The sequence below is a fragment of the Stegodyphus dumicola genome, chromosome 3 (assembly GCF_044657685.1).
Source record: "Stegodyphus dumicola isolate Sdum_Otavi_A_Nest chromosome 3, ASM4465768v1".
NCBI lineage: Eukaryota > Metazoa > Arthropoda > Arachnida > Araneae > Eresidae > Stegodyphus > Stegodyphus dumicola.
In genome coordinates, this window is record NC_140770.1 from 62799136 (window position 1) to 62820395 (window position 21260).

Genomic DNA, 21260 nt, shown 5'->3' on the forward strand with positions numbered 1-21260 from the left:
GCTTAAAGTAGAGTGCAATGAAGGAAACCACTCGCGGTACATTTCTTAAGAGCTACCGCTAGCTCAGTCAATAAAGGTGATTTAAATAATGAAATGTTATTTCACATGTTACAGATCTCTTTGTACACAACATTTCTTGTGTAGATCTTTGCATCATTTTTAACCTAGCCTTGCAGAGGGCCATCCATTACTTTTAATTTTACGTCCGCTCTTTCATGAACTCTTGAACAGGCAATATAAAGTTGACCGTGTCCAAATGCAGGCTCAGGTAAAAAAATGCCAACACGCTTAAGCGTTTGGCCCTGAGACTTATGGATGGTCATAGCAAGGCAAGTTTTACAGGAACCAGTCTACGTCTCAATTGAAACGGCAACCCTGTGCGTGGCAACTTCACTCCATTGGCTAGTACACATACACAAGCAATCAATAAACTATCGGCGACAAACACTTAAGCCGCATGTATATATGGAGCGAAGTAACATCTCCTCTGAAACAGCTGGCTCCCATCTCAGTAGCAGAGGTAATGAATGATACAACACTGGATTCCCAGCGCTTCCTTAGTAATTCACAAAAACGCGATCACGCGGACAGCTGTAACCAATCAGAAGCGAACTCAGAGGCAATATTTTCGAGACGACTGGAGACCACGCGAGTTGACTGAACGTCAACTTATCGCTGCGTATTCTTTCAGATTATCTTGCTTCAAATGTCCAGTTTTTAAATCAATATACTTTGGAAAGTTCTTGTTGAGGAAAATATAAGATATTCAAATATAGCGACTTTGGAAACTGACCCTGGTGAAGTCAAATGGACTAATAAAATTATCGGATTAACCGCTAATGAATTTGTTAATATACCAGACATTTAAAGAAAAATTCTCAAATTTATTAAGAGTAATAAACATTAATTATGAAGCAATGAATAATGATAGTTTTCGAATTTGCCAGAAAATTCGAAAGTTTTCGAATTTTGCTTAAAATTTACATCCATTAAGGGTTGCTCCTATTGCCTAATGGGTAAGGCGTCGGCTTTCGGTGTCAGAGATTGTGAAAATCAGAATTACATGCATTTTAAAGTTGAATATTGTTTTTGGGTATTAATATGTATGTTGTTTAACATTGCATAGTATGAGAATAATTTATTGCATTTAATCAATATTGTATATTCCTCAGATTTAGGTTTTTTTTTTTTTTTTAAATTCATAGTGGACCGCCAAATATAAAATTATATTATGTACTGGTTCGTGAAGTCCTAAGACCGCCGGTCTAGACGATTTAGCTTGACAACTGAATACCTCGAGACGAAACATTAGTGACAAGAAAAACGACCCGTGTTGGAACTGTGGTTCTGAAGGCCACATATGACAGAACTGCAGAACACCCCAGGGCACGGAAGTTAAGACCATGCCTATCAAGATGAGAAACTAATTATTGGCCAACTTGCGATGCGGAATTTGCTACATAATGAAAAGCCTCAGTTTAAAACGCTTCAGATTTCTGCAGCGACTGGCGGCAGTAATGGATTTTTCATCATAGGATATATCAATAGAGTTCCTTGGGCAGGGTTGCCACTCAAATAGGAGAATGAAATTCGACTTTTCCAGGAGTGTTTTAAGAGAATTTCAGTCTATCCACGTAATGCACATTCCCTGTGCTAAAAGGTAAATTAATTATGGTGCTGTTTGAAAACGTAAAAATTTGCCAGTCGCATATGACTTGTACATAATATGCATAATCCCCAAAGCATTACTATTAGGACTACAATAGGAGTTGTTTCTTCACTGAAGGTTGATATTATAATCTGCCCAATCTGGATTAAAAAAGGTCTTTTTTTGCAGCTAAACGAAAGAAAAATCCATTTAATGATATTTTTAATTAAATTGAGGTATTTTATATTTATTTATAAGCATACATAAGCAAAAAATATGTGCCTTCGTGACGGTATGTCATCATATTGTTAGAATTAATTTCGGAGAAAATTTTCTGAAATTTTATAGTATTATTTACTAATAATATATAAATTTAAAGGAAAGAAGCAACATTCAATGACACGAATAACATTAAAGATAATTATTTAAAATTTGAATTAGAATAATGAACAATATTTTGGGGACTATACTTATATTAAATGGTTAGCTTAGGTAACTGATTACCATTTCGGTTCCGTTTCGCCGCCGCTAATCTCGCCAGACTTTATCGGCAACAACATACAGTACACCCATAAAAAAATGTTAGCAAGTGCTAATTCTCAGAATTTTTTAGTTCGAATTTTATTATTACTTTTCTCATTTTAATATCATTTAAAATTTTGTAAAAAGGCCAATAAATTTGTAAAATATTAAGAATTTACTCTGCTTTCGTGATTCAACATCCCGATTCATCGGTTCGATTTCATCTCACGTACACTACGCTACAAAAATCTAATACTCTCAGTAATTATTTACATTAATTTCAAGTTAAATCTTAAAATTGGGATAAAAGTTTAAATGCAAGCATTCTTTCATTTCGTACGAATTAGTTCATTCAGAAATTATGTAAAAGCGCAGTGCTTTATTTCACTAGCGCAGTGTCATCAGAATTGATGAATTTAATCCTTGACCTCACCTTTTCTGTATTTTCGGGTGAGCCGTAATTGACTTAATTACCGCAAGCGGCATAAAATTGAACTATCCGGTAAAAATTCTACGTAATTGTATGCCAGTATTGAAAGAAATAATCAATATAAGAAATTGATGGGAATTGTTTTGAAAACGAAGAGTAAAAGGTTACCAGAGAAGATATTCCGTTTGACATCAATTTCACCAATACTGGCGATTTTATCGCCTGTGCCGGCAAAACGGAAAAGTACCTCCTTTTCTTTTTTTTAACTTCAAAATGACAAATAAAGCATTTATTAAAAAGACGGTTTAAAAGGTTTTGCATACGCTACAGCCTTGGCATGATTTTAAAAATTGTCGCCGAGTGACCCCTTTCACTACTCATCATAACGTCCCCAAATCCCGTGTTGCAGATGGAGGTTGTAATAGAATACATAAAAGCTATTCTAACCACCAATAGTACCCTACACTAATGTTAAACCGATTTTATTCTATACGTATTTTCCTTAGTTCAACATGCACTGCATGTGCGCATGCAAGTCTCTCCATTCTCGAGGTTACTAGAAACCTGCTTTGCCTTTCTGAAACACAATTTGATTAGAGCTGCGAAAATTGGCTCTATGCCAGCTGGTCAAATGACGCTCACGCGGTACATTATTCACCAAAAAAGTAATGGCTACCAACGTCAGCGCAAAACTCGCTTTTTGATTGGGGAGGGGGGGGATCGTCGTATGGAATTCCCCGACTTTTTCCGGTTTTCTCACTAGCGTGCCAACCCTGCTTGTAATGTGACCATCGATAGAGAAGCCAATGTTAACACCATGTTTGTATATGTCACCCTGCCATCACATGCCATATGTGGCACAGGTTACAAATCCTTGCATACTCGTATTGGAGTTTCTAAGGAAATACAATTTTTCATCGGAGTTTTAACAAAACTGCATTCTGCCTCTGAGGACATGTCCCTCTTCGGAATTAATGATGGACTGAAATCTATCCACAAAATCATAGCTCAAGACGATATCACAATACCCACAAAAACAAAATTTTTATTTCTCGGACCCATAGCCGAAAATAGAAACTTTCGCTACGAGATCACAGAATATCCCAAGAACAGTAACAGCCCGAAAATAGTAGTAGAAGTCTCAGCACTCGTCGACCTGTTGTGGACCGCTATCCCGGCGAGAGTTGCCAATGTAACTGAAAAGGCGAGAGTTATTAAGACAGGTGAAATGGTTGTAGCATTTACTCCTCACATACTTGCTCAGTCTAGAGGTTTAGTAAATAGTAAGTAGATTTTATGTCAAGCAGCATAGGTTAAAATCAGCATGCTTCATACCAAAAGACTGGCTGTTGTCACTACTCCTGCTTGCCTAGAGAGAGACCCGCTGATCAGAACAAACCTGAAAGGCCTGATGTAGGCAGTTAGCAAGTTTTGAAAGTTAGCTGACCTCTGTCTGATGCTGTTAGTGTCGTAGCTTCATACAGACTTCCAGGGGTTCTAACTCTCTTAACTTCCTATATACTTTAAGATTCTATTAAGCCATTAAAGCATTAGCAGTTATAAGTTGTTTTGCATTAAGTCTCACTAGATGCAAAGAATAAGTTTCAGATGAATTTTTAAATTTTTGTGTTTTACCTTGTGACCACAGTAAAGGTTTAACATGTTGAGCTCGGCATCGAATTTGCTGTCCTTACCGTTCAGCTGGCAGCAATATTTCAATCAAGCGGTTCAATATTAGCAACTTAAATTATTCATAAATTATACAAAAAGGAAGAAGACGCACATAAAGTCCGAAATGTTATGATGACAATTCAAAACTATTTGGATGCAAGATAGCTAAAAATGTTACCAAAATAGTTGTTTCGTATTGTAATATGTGTAAAGCTAAGCCATATTTTTGTTTAGAATGTTTGAATAAATTTCATTAAAACTACATTTGATCACATTTCATTGTGACTATACTTATTTAACTTTAATGCCGTCGGTCACGCGAACCGTTACCAGCCAAACGAAAATTCCACTGCCAGTTCCCAGGGTCCGATGCCGGGCTCAGCGTGTTAATGAAAGGCAAAAACTTGCTTTAATATAGAGATAATTTTTAAGAGAATGCATTTAGTTATAATTAAATTAGGTATTAGATAACCTTAGTCATTATGGATTTACATAGCCACTATTAAATTAAATTTATTTTTAATAATATTTGTTAAAAAAAACCCTATTAATATCACAATCTCATAAAATTTCACAGTACATGCAATTTATGACATTGATTTTTAAATAACATTAGGATAATTACACATTAAAAGCTACATAACATAAAACTCAACAAAATAATTGTGTGTCTTTTTAATTTGAAGGCCTGCCCAGACATTTTGGCTAATTTATATAGACTTCCTTAAGCATGTTTTCTAACAATTAGAAATTTGTCTCAATATGCAAAACAATGTTCTCATTAGTTTCTGCATGTTTTATATCCTAACTGCCAACCTCTCCACAATGTACTACCTATTAGGGTTTACTTGATATGGTAAAAGTTAACAGTCCGACCCCCCCCCTCCCGACAGATGTGAAACAAATTATCACTATATCTGAAAGTAATTATAAATCAGATAATAAATTTCAATAAAGGTTCAAATAAGCTTCTTATTCAAAAAGAATTGGAACATATAGGCCTGTTCTTATGCTAACAAAATCAATTAGTTTGTGCTGATATAATTAAACAAGTCAAATTCAAACTCAAAATATGGACTAGTGGTTAAAGACTATACAATTTAATCTAGTTCAGGAACTCTATTGTCATAATAAACTCAAATGTCAGCAGCAGTAATGGAAAGACTAATAATTACAAATTATCAGAGCTGACAGAACTATTGCAGGGAGCAAGTGTAGGTCAGAAACACACTTGTCTTACACTCCAAAAACCTCAGTTTAAAAACTGTCTGATTTGCATTCTAGTGAGGAAATAGAAACTGTAAATAACTGGGTAATTTACATAATAACTATACATATCTTTAAAGAATAATTTTCTTTCTCTTTACATGTTTAGTTTCTTTTTTCAACACATTTCCTTTTCACTTTAAATTTTTAAGATTTAATTAGACTTCTGTTATTCTAAAAGACTAAATGAATTTAGAATGTATGGTAAGAGCTGCTAATTTTATTTCATTACTAATATGAACATTCAGAAGAAATATGAAATACATATGGTAGTCTGGTCACAGAGCTGGTGTGGCATAATTTTCAGAATTTAGGGACATACTGAGCAACAAAATCTAGAAATGGCAAAACTTGTAGAATTTAGAGCAGGCATTGGAAGCAGAATTTAGAAAGGCACCAAGCAGCAGAATTTGGAATCCACACAGACTGCATCAGGTGGCAAATCGCCTAGCACCAGCTTTGTGTATGATGCATTGACATATTAGATGAATCTTTTGAATTGTCAGTTTTCAATTTCTTTATTAATAAAAAAATTCTTTTCTATAATGCCTGTCCATATAATAAGATTAGAAGTACTTTTGATATTTTCCATGCTAGTGTCTAGTGAAAAGTAGAGAAAATAAAGGGAAGATAAAAATGTTAATAAAGCGATTCTAGAATCAGAAGTAAACCATTCAACTATTATGTTTTCATTGTTCTTCCAAATGTAAGAAACTGCAAGTTACTACCATGGAGACATTTTTCAGGAATCTTTTGGAATCGTGGGTTTATAAATTTGCCTTAAAATCTTTTTAAACTTTCCAAGTTTCAATGTCTAAAATCCTAAAGAAATATTACCCCTACCAATTCTGTAACAGCAAAAAGCCAGAAATGTTTTTTAAAAAATTTGGAAGAAAAAGGTGAGAAATTAATTTTATAGAGAAAACTGATGCATGTCTGAGAAATTCTTACCACATAAAAATTAAAAAGACATTTTTAATTAATTAACAGCTATTTTGCTTTTGCTAAAAACTGTTTTGTAAACTGTGCTTTATAGCATTATTCCTTGCTTATTTTTCAGATTCAAAAACTCGTATAAAATGTGACCAAAATGGAACTTTATAATATGACAGTGAAAAATAAAAATGCTTTATTTTAATGTTATTTCTTAAATATAACTCAATTTTTTACCATTATTTTAATAAAATTTATCAATGTTAGAATATTTTAAAAAAATACTCAAAAAATTCCCAGATCCCGGAATTAAAATTTTTCTATAGAAACCGATCTTATAATCGCCAAAATGTTGATAATCACCAAATTTAGAAACGTATAATAAAAGAATTCACATCCCTAAAAGCGAAGTTATTTGAGAGCTCTTCATTACAAAAAAATGAAATAATTTTGAAATGCATATGTTTCACTTCTTACTCAGAAACTCAAGTATCCCACCATTATTTGCATTACAAACAGGAACAAATTAGAACTCATGTACCCATTCACAAAATAGCCATATTTGTCAGTGAATTGCCAAAAGTATTCCTGCAAAATGCTAATTCACACTCAAAATGGCAGTCGTAAAAACAGACAAATTTCAGATGATTAAAATTAAGGACTAAAAATCTTAAGGACTTAAGAACCGTACGAACCCTGGCAATGTTAAACAACATACTCATACGAAAAAACTATTCAACTTTCCAATACATGTAATTCTAATTTTCATTTGTTTATATCATTTTCGAAACATTTGGTGTTCAGCGGCATGCCTTTATGGAAATTCAGGCTACTCCCCTGATTACGAGTACCATATTTGACGGCATATAAGACGCACTTTTTTTCCTAAATTTGGTCTCAAAAAAGTTACCTGCGTCTTATATGTGAAGGACACAGATTAACTTTCAATACTGAATGCTATTTTTAGCCCAGATAAAGGTCTAGACACACATACATCTACATCTGCCATAATTATTTTGCGTTTGCGTGAAATATCTGTCGCCAAAGCTCGAAGCTGATGTTGAAGTTTGAACAGGTTCGACGGTCACATTACGTCTATGGATACTTTCCTTCTTTACATAGACTTTCTTTGACTCAGCCGACACATGTGTCGACATCAGTGCTTAAAACTATTTGTTTAAAAAAAATACCCTGGATAATATGACTACAGGAAACAAGAGATTAATACATTTCAGTATAAACTGGGAGTGTTAAATTACACCAAAGTGCATGAAAACAGAGCAGCAGCAACGCATTTCGGTCCATTACCTACTGAAAAGTGATATGTACTTAACGACTGCAGGAAGATCAACTGAAGACTGCTGAACTTGAACTTGAAAATGCCATAAGAATGTGGGTGATAGATAAGAGGAAATCTGGGAAAGTGTTTCAACTAAAATGATAATAAATGAGACCAAAGGATTTGCAGAAAAACATAGGAATCAGAACTTTTCAGGGTCTGAGGGCTGGTGCTACAGGTTCATGAAAAAGCAAAGCTTATCAATGCACACAAAAACTACTGCACAGAAAATGCCAGCAGATTATGAAGAAAAAATACTAGCATTTCATAGGTTTGTTATAAAAGCATGCAAGAAAACTTCTTTTGAACTCGGTCAAATAGGAAATATGGATGAAATTCCACTCACATTTGATGTACCATCCAACAAGACTGTGTATTAAAGGGTCTAAATCAATAATAACCATAAAAACCACAGGTCATGAAATAACCAGATAGATATGCAGTTTTAAAAAGCACTTCTGGCAGAATTTAGTGACACACCAAGCAACAAAATACAGAAATGGGAAAAAGGCAGGAACTAGGCAGCAGAATTTAGGATCCAGAAACTGCATCAGATGGGAAAATGCCTAGCAACAGCTTGTCCTTTACGCACTAACACATATAAGACAAATCTTTAAAATTGTCAGTATTCAATTTCTTTGTTAATAGAAAATTTCCTTTCTATAAAAATGCCTGCCCATGTTATATGATTACAAGCTTTTTCACACTTGTGTCAAGTGAAAAAGTGGAGAAAATAAAGGGAAGATAAAGATTTTAAGAAAAAGCCTTCTAGTATCAGAAGTAAAATATTCAATTATTATGTTTCCATTGTTCTTCCAAAAATTATCCAGAAAGTAAATTCTTCACAAACTTTCTGTAAAATATAGGTGTTAATACTGCTACATTTTTCTCAAATTGAGTCTATAAATATTGCTTCCATACCCTTTTAAACTTGCAATATCTAAAATCCTAAAGAAAAATTACCTCTACCAATTCTGTAACATCAAAAAGGCAAAAACATTTTGAAAAAGTAAGAATTATAATGTTGTAGAAAAAATGATGCATTTTCTAAGGCAATTACACGTGGAAAAACTTCCAATAAAAAAATTTAAAAGGAGATATTTTTATTAATAGCATACCTATTTTACTTTTGCTAAGAATTGTTTCTTAAATTGTACTTCAATAGCATTTAAAACCTTGTTTATTTTTCAGAGTCAAAATATTGTTTAAGTTGCTAAAATGGAAAGTGATAAATTACGTTTTATTTCAATGTTATTTTCTCTAACTATAATATTACTATTATTTAATGAGATTTATCAATGTTATAATGTTTAGGGGGCTTTGAAAATTCTCCAAATAAAAAGTTTTCTATAGCATTCTATTTTAAAATCCCCCAAATGTTGATAAGTCACCAAATTTAGAAGTGTTTAATAAAAGAATTTGCATTCCCCAAAGGAAAAAGTTGAACCCTCTAAGCAGCAAAGCCATATATATGTGGCCTTAGAATATTTTTTGTGATATATGCAAGAACATATATATATGTGCATATTAAGGTAATATATCAAAAGAAAAATTCAGGTATGAAATATTAGGAGAGTTTTTACATTAAAATCAAAATATAATTTGTTCTCATAGTAGTTTTAGGAAACTTGTACTTTCTTAAGCACAAAAATTGAAATTTTAAAATGCTTTTGTTTCACTTCTTGCTCAGAGACTCGAGTATTCTACTGTGTTAAAAATAGGAATAAATTATAACTAACGAAACCATTCAAAAGATATTATTTGTCAGTAAATAGCCAAAAATATTCCTTCAAAATATTTAATTCATTCTAAAAATGGCAGTCGTAAAAACAGAAATTTCAGATGATTACGGACCTTCTGCTGATTTTGGCTGAAATTAAGAACCATATGAGCGCCGATTCTGATATTGAATACACATAACTGCATAACTATGTTGCCTATTTACATCAATACAATATTAAACCAACAAAAATTTAATATTTCCCAAATTTTAAAAATTTACTGAGGAAGTAAAAGCAATACCAAATCTTTTTCTTATTTGTAAATAAGATTCAATAAATCCATTAAGGCCAAAATATTCTATACAAACTTGTATGTCTACTTTAATACTTACTAGCAATTTTACTTGTACGAATAGAAATTTATGAACACAGTCAAAAAATTCAATTTAATTGCAAAACAAAAATTTTTATTTCTGATGATTATAGAATTGATTTTCTAGTAACAGAAAATTTAATGATTTAACAATATATTATAAAAATACTTCAAATTTTAAAATTACTAAAAAATACTTAACAGTTAAATTCTGTAGGTGTAACAGGGTTGCCACTCAAACGGGAGAATGAAATTCCCTGACTTTTCCAGGTGTGTTTTAAGAAAATTCCAATGTATACACATAATGCACATTAGCTATTCTAGAAGGTAAATTGTGTTACCAAAAACAAAATTACACAAAAATTCACCAATTACATATATACATAATGTATATAATCTTCCTATTATAGTTATTTTTTTCCAAAGAAGATGCCCAATCTGGATTAAATTTTTTTCCCTGACATTTTGCAACTAAAAGAAGAAATCTAATGATATTTTTTAATAAATTCAGGTATTTTATATTTATTCAGCAGCACACATAAGCAAAAAATATGTGCATTAAGTTTCGTGATGTCATCATACTGCTAGAATTAGTTTTAGGATTATGCCGGAGAAAATTTCCAGAAATTTGAAAGTATTATTTACTAATAATAAATCAAAATAAAAAAACTTAAAAATTGAATTAGAATAATCAATGATATTTTAGTGAATATAGTTAGTTACATTAAATGGTTAGCCCAGATGACTAATTACAGTATTTTATTTTACTGCAAAATGACAAATAAGGCATTTATTAAAACGAGGGAAAAAGTCTAAACGATTTTGCGGTAAAATCCTAGTAGTATGCGCTTCGATGCCCTTGGAACGATCTTTAAAATTCACACCAACACCAAAATGTTTACTGCTCATCATGTAATCACAGCATGAATTTCCCTGACTTTTCCAGATTTTGATTAAATATCCCAGACCTTTTTGGTCAATTTTCTAATTTTTCTGCTAGCGTGACAACCCTGGTGTAATTTGTAATACAATCGAGGTATGAAATATAAAAGTATGGAGGAATCCAGTTTTGCTTTGTGAAAAAATAAACATTTCAAATATAATTTTCAGATTATGGTATCTGAATTTAGTATGAATTCATTCTGCCAAAATATGCTTTTATTGATATATTCTAATCTGATTAGTGCACTTGAACTGCTATGAAGTTTATCTCCTAAAAATTTGTTTTTGTTGTTATACATGCTGTTTTCACAGTTTATTTCAATTTCCGTAAAAAATTTGACACAGATCTTTAAACAACATATTAGAGATTGTACTGATTGATTATTAACTTTAACCCTCTGAATGATACAATAACTTTATTAAAATCTGAGATTTGCATTCCTAAATATTAATTATTCTAACGAATAGAAGGTTTGGTAAACCATACAAAAGGAATGCAAATTTGGCTAATAAATGCTGTTTCAGCAGCTCCAAAAAGCCAAGCAGCTCAAGAAAGTTAACTCTGATTTGTATTAGGAATTTCATCTGACCAAAATGCAAGTAACAAAAAATAACTATGTATGGATTATTGTGCAATGCGTGTGCATATACCAGGTGTGCAAAAAAATAAGAGTGGAGTTGGCAATAACTGTTTTGGAGATGTCGTGCGACACAACTCCTCAATCAATACGGCCAGTTTCGAATTAATCACGCCAGTTGGGAGTACTGTTATTTAGTGAACATATGCAACTGCATTCTGCCAGAAAAATGTCTAATGTAAAAAAACAACAGCTAATCAACATCAAGTTTCTTGTGAAACCTAAGAAATCAGCCACCTAGGAAACATTAAACTGACTCATACACGTGTGTTTGAATGGCATTAGCAGTTTTAAAGCGGAAGGAAAGTGTGGAAGATGATGAAACTGCTGCCCATCACATTCATGTAACAATTGTAATGAATCAATTGTAATTAATTAATCATTCCCAGCGGTCAGACTGTCAATCAACACTATTACACTGAAGTACTAAAAAGTACTTTGTGAAAAAATGGCCACAGTTGGGGAGTGATGGATGGCTGTTGCACCAGAAAAATGCACCCCCTCCCACGGCCGTATCTGTCATTCTGTCAGGCAATTTCTGACCAGCAAAAACATTACTGTGATGGTGACAATCCTCCTTATTCACCTGATTTCGCTCCGCTAAAAATTTTTTTTTTTTTTTTAAACTTCCTACAGTTACATCTTGCTAAAAGGAAAGTCATTTTACCTCAGTTGAAGATGTTCAGGCAAAAACGTAGAATCTCTTGAAGGGCCTTCCAAAAACCTCGTTCCAGAACTGTTACCAGCAATGCCAGCACCGAATGCAGAACAGGTCTCCTTTGAAAGTGATAATGCCATGGAGAACTGATTCCGTAAGTACAATTTCGACTGGTCTTTTTTTGTGTTCTACCTCGTATATTATATATACATGAAAAATATGCATTACTTGGAAACATTTGAGTATTTCAAAATCAAAGCCTACTTCAACATTAAAAATATCTGAAAATTGTCCCTATAGCAGGGATCGCCCACTGGTGGCCCATGAAACCATTTTGATGGTCCGCAGAAAAACTGGGACTTTATATTGTTATGAAAATTTAGTTACGAACACGACGAATAACAAACCCTATTATGGAATATGTATTATACTTTTTTTAATTTTAGCAAAATTCCTTCTGAATTTAACGAATTTTTAGCTACTTTTTACTACTAGATATATTTGAAAATGAGATTTGGCATCCACATATATGCTACTGTTATCAATAATAGCAGGAACTGGAATTCTCCTTCCTTTTAAACTACAAACATATGCTATTGTAGCCATTACAGTTTTAATCCATGTCAAAAGGCAACTTTATGGATTTTTATGAAAACCATCTGCATTCTTGTTTGTAAATGAATAACTAGAAGCTTATTTTTGTTTTGTTAGACTGTTGATTGATGCCATTGCTGAGCAAGGGTAAGCGATGATTATTATGTTTACAATAATTAAAAATTGGCGGCTAACACTAAGTTTATTGATATTGCTCTGCATCTGTTGAAGTTCCTTTTCTGTACAAGAAGGAAAGACTTTTATACTTTTCATACAATTTTTGAATGTGAACGAAATGTGTGTAGTTTTCTGATTATTATTGTATAAACGTATTTACCTTTTTTAATTCATATTAGTGACCTGCCAAATATAAAATTATATGAAGCGGTCCATGAAGTTGTTGACTGCTGCTCTGTAGCAATTCACTTAGCAATGAAGATTTATCTACCTCCAGAATGCAAAGGGACAAAACAGAAATGTTCGAATTATCAGAATTTGCAAAGTATGAAACAAATGTCTGCAGAAGTTCTATGAATTCTAAAATGAAAGACTTGAGTTAGTTATATTGCTAAATCTAAAGTTTAAAGAATGTGTTGTCATTAATGAAATGAAGAATTTGGAACTGAACAGTGTTATAAGACACTAGAAAAAAACTTATTAGCTAGGACAAATTGAAAACATGAGAAGTTGCTGGTTTCAAACACTTTTTTGTGGCCTGAAAAGAACAAAAGAACTCACATTTTTCTTCAACCACTACATATTTTAAGCAAACAAACGTTTTTAAGACTACGTACACGAGTTTCACAATAAAGAGATGTCACTTAAGACAAACAATAACTAAGTGAAACAGTTGACAACTCATATTAGTACAGCAAAAATTATTTTTCCATCAATGCTCAAAACTTAAGTCCAATCCATGTAACTGGCGTTATCTGGTGTGCAGCATCATTAAACTGAAATTTAATAGTCATTTATGCTGCATAGTTTAAGTAATGTTTATAAAAATGGATTTTGGTAAAGTTTGTTTAACAGAGGATTTTTTAAAAAATTCACTTGTAAATAAAGCAAAACATTCCATTTTTATTAAATTCAACAAGACTCCACCGTTTTGTTAAATTATTTAACTAAATGATAGACAAAATTAATGCCTTTCAAACTGTTTAGAAACAATGCTGAATGCTATTACATATTGCCATTAATAATATCAAGGAAATTGAACCAAATGTTTGTTCTTTAAAACTTCTTAAAAAAATCAAAATACAAACAGCAAATGATAATGAATAAGTAATAATATGGATTGTCTTAAAATATGATTTACACACAAATATGGATATATCAATGAGCTGTGGATGTATCAACAGGGGGCCTTGCTAAAGTAATTTAATGGGGAAGCGCCAATGAAAATTCATTTTATCCAAGCACATTAAGATCTTTAATAAATCAAATATGGAATTAAAATATTCAGAATTCTTCAAATGGCTTTTACTACACAGCAGTAAGATAGTTGTTTTATTATATTGATCAAAGTAATTTGATGTTTAACAAATCTCAATGAATTCATTTTATTAAAATTTATCTAAATTAAAAAATATTCAGCATAAAATGTCATATTTAAACAGGTGTCTTACACAAAAAAAAAAAAAAAAAAAAAAAAAAAAAAAAAAAAGAAAATCACTCTCATTCAAAATCTAAGCAGTTTTAACATTCATACAAATATAAAATCATGAAATGAATAATCTAAATGTTTGCCACAATCTAAACAAAAATAAAAAAAATGAATGAGTATGTTAATTAAAGCACTAAATGAAAGCTGGTAGCATTAAGGTTTGTTCCTCTTGGGGGACTGAAATGTATGGTTGTCTGAAAGGCCCATCTTTTTAAAGGTGCTCTTTACAAGACAGACTAGGCAAGGGCACATCTATATAGAAAACTATCGAGTTCTTTCAGTGCGTATGACAGTCAACAATGATAATGGGTTTTTATAGGCACATTTCTCAAAAATTCAGAATTTTGAATTCTACCTTGTTATCACAGATTGTATGTGAAACTTTCTTTTAATGTTTAAAAATAGTTCAACAGGTAGGCTTAGACAAAAGATACACACAAACAAAATACAAGCATTTCGGTTCACATGAGCAGTTAACTGTACAAGTTCAAAAAATTTACATAAATAAAAGGAAGATGTATACAAATGGATGGAGCTGTAGAAACTAACAAGTTACAGATCATCATCATCTTCATCAGGTAGTGATGTGTTTTGAGCTTCCTGAAATAAAATACATTAGAGATTAGTACAAGTGTTAATATAAAAATGTGACTAATCTTAATTAATTTATAAAGCTTTGTATAAAAAATTAAGCACTTTCTGAAAATGAAAGCATGTGATACTATGTTCAAATGTTTTTCAGGGGATTTTAACTGACATATAATCTTCTCTTCAGAGAATTTTGCAGTCTTTTGTTGACCTGATTCGTAGACAGGCCAAAAAACCAACATGCAAAGAACAGGTATGGATGAAACCAAAGAACTTCAAAATGCTAAAAAAGATTAAACTTACACTTGTTTAAAGCAGAAAAATTCAAGAAGCATTAGCTGTATTATTTAAATAAAGGCTTAAAAACAAACGTATACATTTATTTATTTATTTATATCTGGCCTTACACTTATACAAACCTTTTTTACATTAATAGGTACCTTTTTTTACGAATAACATTATAATGGAATCAATATATTTTAGTTTTATTTCATAAACTAGTCAACTTCATATGCAAGAATAAACTTTTTCCAAATAACACAGGAAAAGTTTAACAAAGTATTTAATATGTACTGTAAATGTAATTGCTTTATATTTGCAGCCATGCACTTTCAAAAGCACTTTTAATTTAGCCAGCAGTGCAATAAAATTGCAACCTAAAGTTGCAAATTTTGTAAAGGGTCAACTGAAAACAGGTTTAAGCAGCTGATTTATAAAACTTAGTACAGTGGAACCTTGAGGTATGAGAACATCTATATACAAGGTAAGCTTGAGCAGAAAATTAGTCTCTAAATATGAGCACTGAATCAAGCAACGAGCCAGGCTGCTGGTATAATTCGCACGTTTCCCGATCCATCTCAAGTCAAGGAATGCCCTCGTCAGATCACTCAGTGTTTCTCACGCTCCTCAATCATCAAATTTGGCAATGTGAATGCTAAGATGTCATTACACGAACTTCCGAATGAATTGGACGAAACAATTGCCTTCTTGACTCCTGCGTCATGTACAGGTGTTCACATATGTGCACAACCACATCGGACACTACATTTGCGTCCTTAGATGCCTTGCTACGTTACTCCAAAGCAGCATATTCAACCAGTTTGGTTGTTATGACGTTTTATACCTTTTCATTTGAACACCCCTTATACATCACACACAAAAAATAGTCATACTTCCTACTTTAACTGGAAAAAAAAAAAATAAAAGAAGACATACCCTCATGTCATTTTCTAATTTAGCTTGCCATTCAGGATCCATCTGTACTTCAGGAGGTGCAAGAGCTGGCATAGCAACAAATTCTAAGTTGGGATCACCAATTAACTTTCTAGCCAGCCACAAGAAGGGTTTTTCAAAATTGTAATTACTTTTGGCACTGATATCATAATACTGGAAAAATGGTACAGAAAAATAAATATTACAGAATTTTATCCTTGTAATTATTTTACACAGAAAACATGCAAACATCTGATAAAGGCTTGATATCATTAAAATAATTAGAGGTATCACTGAAAGATTTTAACCATTTTATCAATACTTCAGCTTTCAGTAAAATAATGTAACAGCAACTTAGAGAATCCAAAAGTTATAAAATTATAAACATACCTGAAGATTCTTTTTCCTATGGAAAACAATTGCTTTAGCTTTAACTTTCCTGTCTTTGACATCAACTTTATTACCACAGAGTACAATTGGAATGTTTTCACACACACGAACCAAATCACGATGCCAATTTGGAACATTCTTGTAAGTAACACGTGAAGTAACATCAAACATAATAATAGCACACTGTCCTACAAAAATTATTTAAATGTCAATGGATTTATAACCAAAATAATGTTTTTAGATATTTACTGCTTACATAAACTATAACTGTGAACTTTCTTATATTACTTTTGATATGAAATTTGAACCAAACCTCTGGTTAAAATAATGTCATATTTTAAAGATTAATTTTTGTAGCTTAAAACTATAATGTATCTATCTAATTATTTACAAAAAAATAAATTACTTGAAATTGGCACCCAGAAATACAGCACAATACACACAAAATGATAAAAACAATACTTGTATGAAGTTTTAATTTTAGCCGTATTTTCCTATCATTTAAGAAAATTAGATAATAAAATCACTGCAAATTCAGAAAATAAAAATTTAGCTTTGAAACATAAGAAAATTATGAATGCCAAAACAAATTAAATCATATTACTACTTTTATAATTTTCTTTATTACAGTATAAATTTTAATATTTTAGCTTATAAATATCTGAAAAAATTTTCTGATACAAAAAATTAATATTGCTTTTAATACGCAGATAAGAATTTCACATATTCTATGACTACATAGCCTCAGATTTTTCATCATTACCAATATCCAAATAATGATCTCGTACAGATCACTGAAGTATTTTCAAAAATAGAACTGACAAAATTAGTAGTAAGACAAACGAATATATAGAAAAGGGCTTAAGAATTCAGCAGATAATTTTTCTTGCTGAAGTTACTTCTGAAATGAAATCTATGAAAGTATGAAATCCAGACATCCAATATCTGAAATGATGAAATAAGCAATATCCCTTAATACAAATATTAATTATCCTAATAAATAAATTAACCAACTTCCCTTTGCAAAATCTTAAAAACTCAAATGGTATAAAGGAGGTTAAGAACTTTGTTTCCTAAAAAAATCACTCAAAACTTTTCAATATCTTAAAAACAGTGAAATGAGCAATAAATAAAAACAGAATACAAAAAATTCTGAAAAGCTAAGTAAAATTAATGATATTTTATCTTATACTAGGTGTACCCGCCCGGCGTTGCCCGTGCATTTAGAAAATGCAGATAAGTGAATAGCGCAGGAATAGTAGTGTAGGACATGTAGACTGTCTCTCTCTCTTCCCCCCCCCCACAAGCTACAAAAAAGAAATGAATTGTAATTAATCGATTTAATGTATCGTCAAAACAGCAAACTAACGCTAGAATAAAGAAATCAATTGTTACAATCGAACGTTATTTGAAAACAAATAATAATATCAGTGAGTCAAAAAAACCGTGATTAATTAATTATAAATAATTTTTTTAAAATTTTTCTAATTCAAAAATCGAAAATCGGGCTTCAAGGTCTGGTGGCCAGCCCCCTTGTGCTTCCGTATAAAAAATTCCAGGTCCCTGCGTGCGATAGATTTGGCTGGAGAGCTCGGTCAGACAGACAGACACATTACACTTGCTTTTATTATTATAGATTTTCAAGAGAAAAAAATTACGATGAAATAAGCTATATCCCTTAATACAAATATTAATTATCGTAATAAAAAATTAACCAAGAAGAAAAAATCATACAAAACTTTTCAATATCTTACAAACAGTGAAACAAGCAAAAAATAACATGAAAGCAACTCAAACATAAAATTCCACTAGAATTTTACTCTACAGAACAACTTTATCAAAAAATCAATAAAAATGTATTACATATATACAGTGGATGGACAAAAATATGGAAACACCTTGTAAAATGCATGTTTGAAAAGAAAGATTGATTTTAATAAAATATGTAGGTGGCGTTTTCAACTACTGACGCCACCTATACAACTTCGTAAATGTGCTAAACAGTTCAGTCGTTGTCGGAGTACTGTTATGTGAGGTTGTCATTGCATTATGTCAGAGTTAACAGACTTCGAATGTGGGCAAATTCTTGGAGCACGTATGGTAGGTGCTTCCATAAGCAAGGTAGCCGAGGTGTTTAGTATTTCAAGAGGTACTGTATCGAAAATTTATTCCGCATATTTGAAAAGCGGAAAAACATCATCTGCTAAATCACAGCACGTACGAAAGTGTGTCCTGAGTGATCGTGACAGACGATCATTAAGGGCAATTGTGACGAAAATTAAGAAGACCACAGCTGCAAAAGTTACTGCTGAAATGAATGTTGTGTTACCGAACCCTGTGAGTACCAAAACAATTAGAAGGGAGATTCATAAACAGGGAATTGCTGGCCGTGCTGCAATTGAGAAGCCACTTATCAGTGATGCTAATGCCCGTAACAGGAAAAGGTGGCGTTTAAGTCATAGAGCCTGGACTATAAAGCAGTGGAAGCAAGTAATATGGTCTGACGAGTCTTCTTTCACATTGTTTCCCACTTCTGGCCGAGTTTAGGTCTGGAGAATGCCATCTCAAGCCTATAATACAGACTGCTTGTTGCCAAGAGTGAAACATGGTGGGGGTTCTGTTATGGTTTGAGCAGCCATATCGTGATTCTCTGCTAGCCCCATGATAACTGTGTCAGGGCACATGACTGCCAAGACTTAAGTGAACATTTTGGCCGATCAAGTTCATCCCATGGTACAAACTTTGTTCCCCGATGGTGATGGTGTCTTCCAAGACGACAAAGCCCCTGTTCACACAGCTCACATTATACAGGACTGGTTTTCTGAGCACGAGGATGAGTTGTCCCATCTCCCCTGGCCACCACAGTCACCAGACCTGAATATTATCGAACCTTTGTGGTCTACATTGGAACGGAAAGTGCGTTCTCGTTATATACCGCCAACATTGTTATCTGAACCTGCCACCATTTTGCAGGAAGAATGGTATAATATTCCCTTGGCAAACATACAGGAACTGTATTTATCCATTCCGAGAAGACTGCAAGCTGTTTTGGATGCCAACGGGTTTCCTACACCATATTAACCAAAGAAACATGTTTTTTTAAAGGTGTTTCCATATTTTTGTCCAACCCCTGTATAAATGGCAATGAAATATGCCAATCTCTTAAAAAAAATGACAAGAAATACAACAGAAAACATTAATGAGGCAAGGCTTACGAAAAATTGTTGCCAAACCCATATTTCTAAAAGAATGAAACTACTCAAAATGATGCTATTCATCAAAAATCTATCAACAATTAGACAGGAAAATTGTTGCCAAAATCACATTTTTAAAGATGTGAGAATGTGAGAAGTGTACTCGGAAGTTTCATTTGAAAAGTTTTAAAAATACAAAATATCATTTTTCCAAAATTCTTTTTGTAAAAGCAGTCGATAAAAGTTTAACATATCCAAAAATCAAAGAAAAATAAACTGTAAATTTTTTTAAAAAATTCCATTTAAAAGGTGTTAAGCTCACTTTGTTAAATAAATTCATATTCAATTGATTTATTGAAGCACGAAATTTATTTTAAGTTTGTAAAATAACTAAGTGCCTACGTTTCATGACGATGTGAAAATGGAGTGTGTAGCATAAAATCTTGCTTTCCTATAGTGCATTATGTCTCAAAATGATGCGATTTCGTCACAAAACATAAAATATAAAAAAGTTCAATTCGAATTTCGAAAAAAAAAAAAAAAAAAAAAAAAAAAAAAAAAAAATCACTTCGAGGTACACTGGCTTTTGTCTAGATGCACCCGTGTACCAAATTTCGTAGTTGTGGGTCTATTAGCTTACACGCAGCACGAACGAAAGACACACACAGAGACAGGCTCTTTCTTTTAGTATATGTAGAGATGTTAGTTTAATCTTACTATACAACATTTGTAATCAATCACTTTTTTATGGTGTACGTATTTGTAGCAGAAAAGAAAATAGTTACCAACATCAAAAAGCTTATGATAACCAATTCCTCTCTACAAATAAATGAAATATATAATTTCAAAAGTGGCTTATTTTAATATTACACAAAAGGTTATTTACCATTTAAAAGAAATATCACAGGGGGCAGATTGCAAAGCTTATGATTAAAATGCTTACTATAACAAAAGAAGTAATGATTGCAAACAGCTATTCAGAAGCAATATATCTTCATATGAATCAGAGGTGTCCTAAGATAGCATCATAATAGCCATTTGACAGTAACTACATGGTGTAATTATCTTAATCACTTGAGAGCTATTTCAGAAGTCGTACATCTTCATATAAATCAGGTGTTTTAAGAATGCATCATAACAGCCGTTAGTAATTAATCCCTTTTTCTATGGCTATGTGTTTGTAGCAGAAAAGGAAGTAGTTGCCAATATAAAAAAAAAGCTTATGATCATGAATACTCCTGATCTGGCTAATGTATTCATCAATATATTTCTGAAAATTCTAGAAACTTTTCTTTATATGATTCCCCTATACAAGTGAATAACAAAAATTCTAAACAGTGTCTTCAGAAAAGCATAATGATTACATGGTTATTTCAAAGACTCTAGTCTGATAAAGCATTTCATCATGAACACTTAACACAAATAATATTTATTCAGTTATTTCATATGCAATTCTTCAGCATTAAAAAGACGAA

At 32.1% G+C, this 21260-nt stretch overlaps 1 protein-coding gene and 1 non-coding gene across 2 annotated transcripts in view; both read right to left on the reverse strand.

The window, feature by feature from the left end:
• Nucleotides 1–9975: 9975 nt before the first annotated feature.
• Nucleotides 9976–21260, reverse strand: part of Ran (RAN, member RAS oncogene family) — a 37524-nt gene continuing 26239 nt past the window's right edge. Inside the window, exons 5-7 of the mRNA XM_035370710.2 lie at nt 16592–16779; nt 16205–16375; nt 9976–15001 (exon numbers count right to left, since the gene is read on the reverse strand). Of these exons, the coding sequence (XP_035226601.1) occupies nt 14954–15001; nt 16205–16375; nt 16592–16779 (407 nt within the window). The 3' untranslated portion in view covers nt 9976–14953. The remainder of the gene's footprint in view (nt 15002–16204; nt 16376–16591; nt 16780–21260) is intronic.
• On the reverse strand, nt 20758–20819 carry LOC118198926 (small nucleolar RNA SNORD58). Its single transcript, XR_004759868.1, has one exon. It is a non-coding gene; the product is annotated as a small nucleolar RNA SNORD58 (small nucleolar RNA).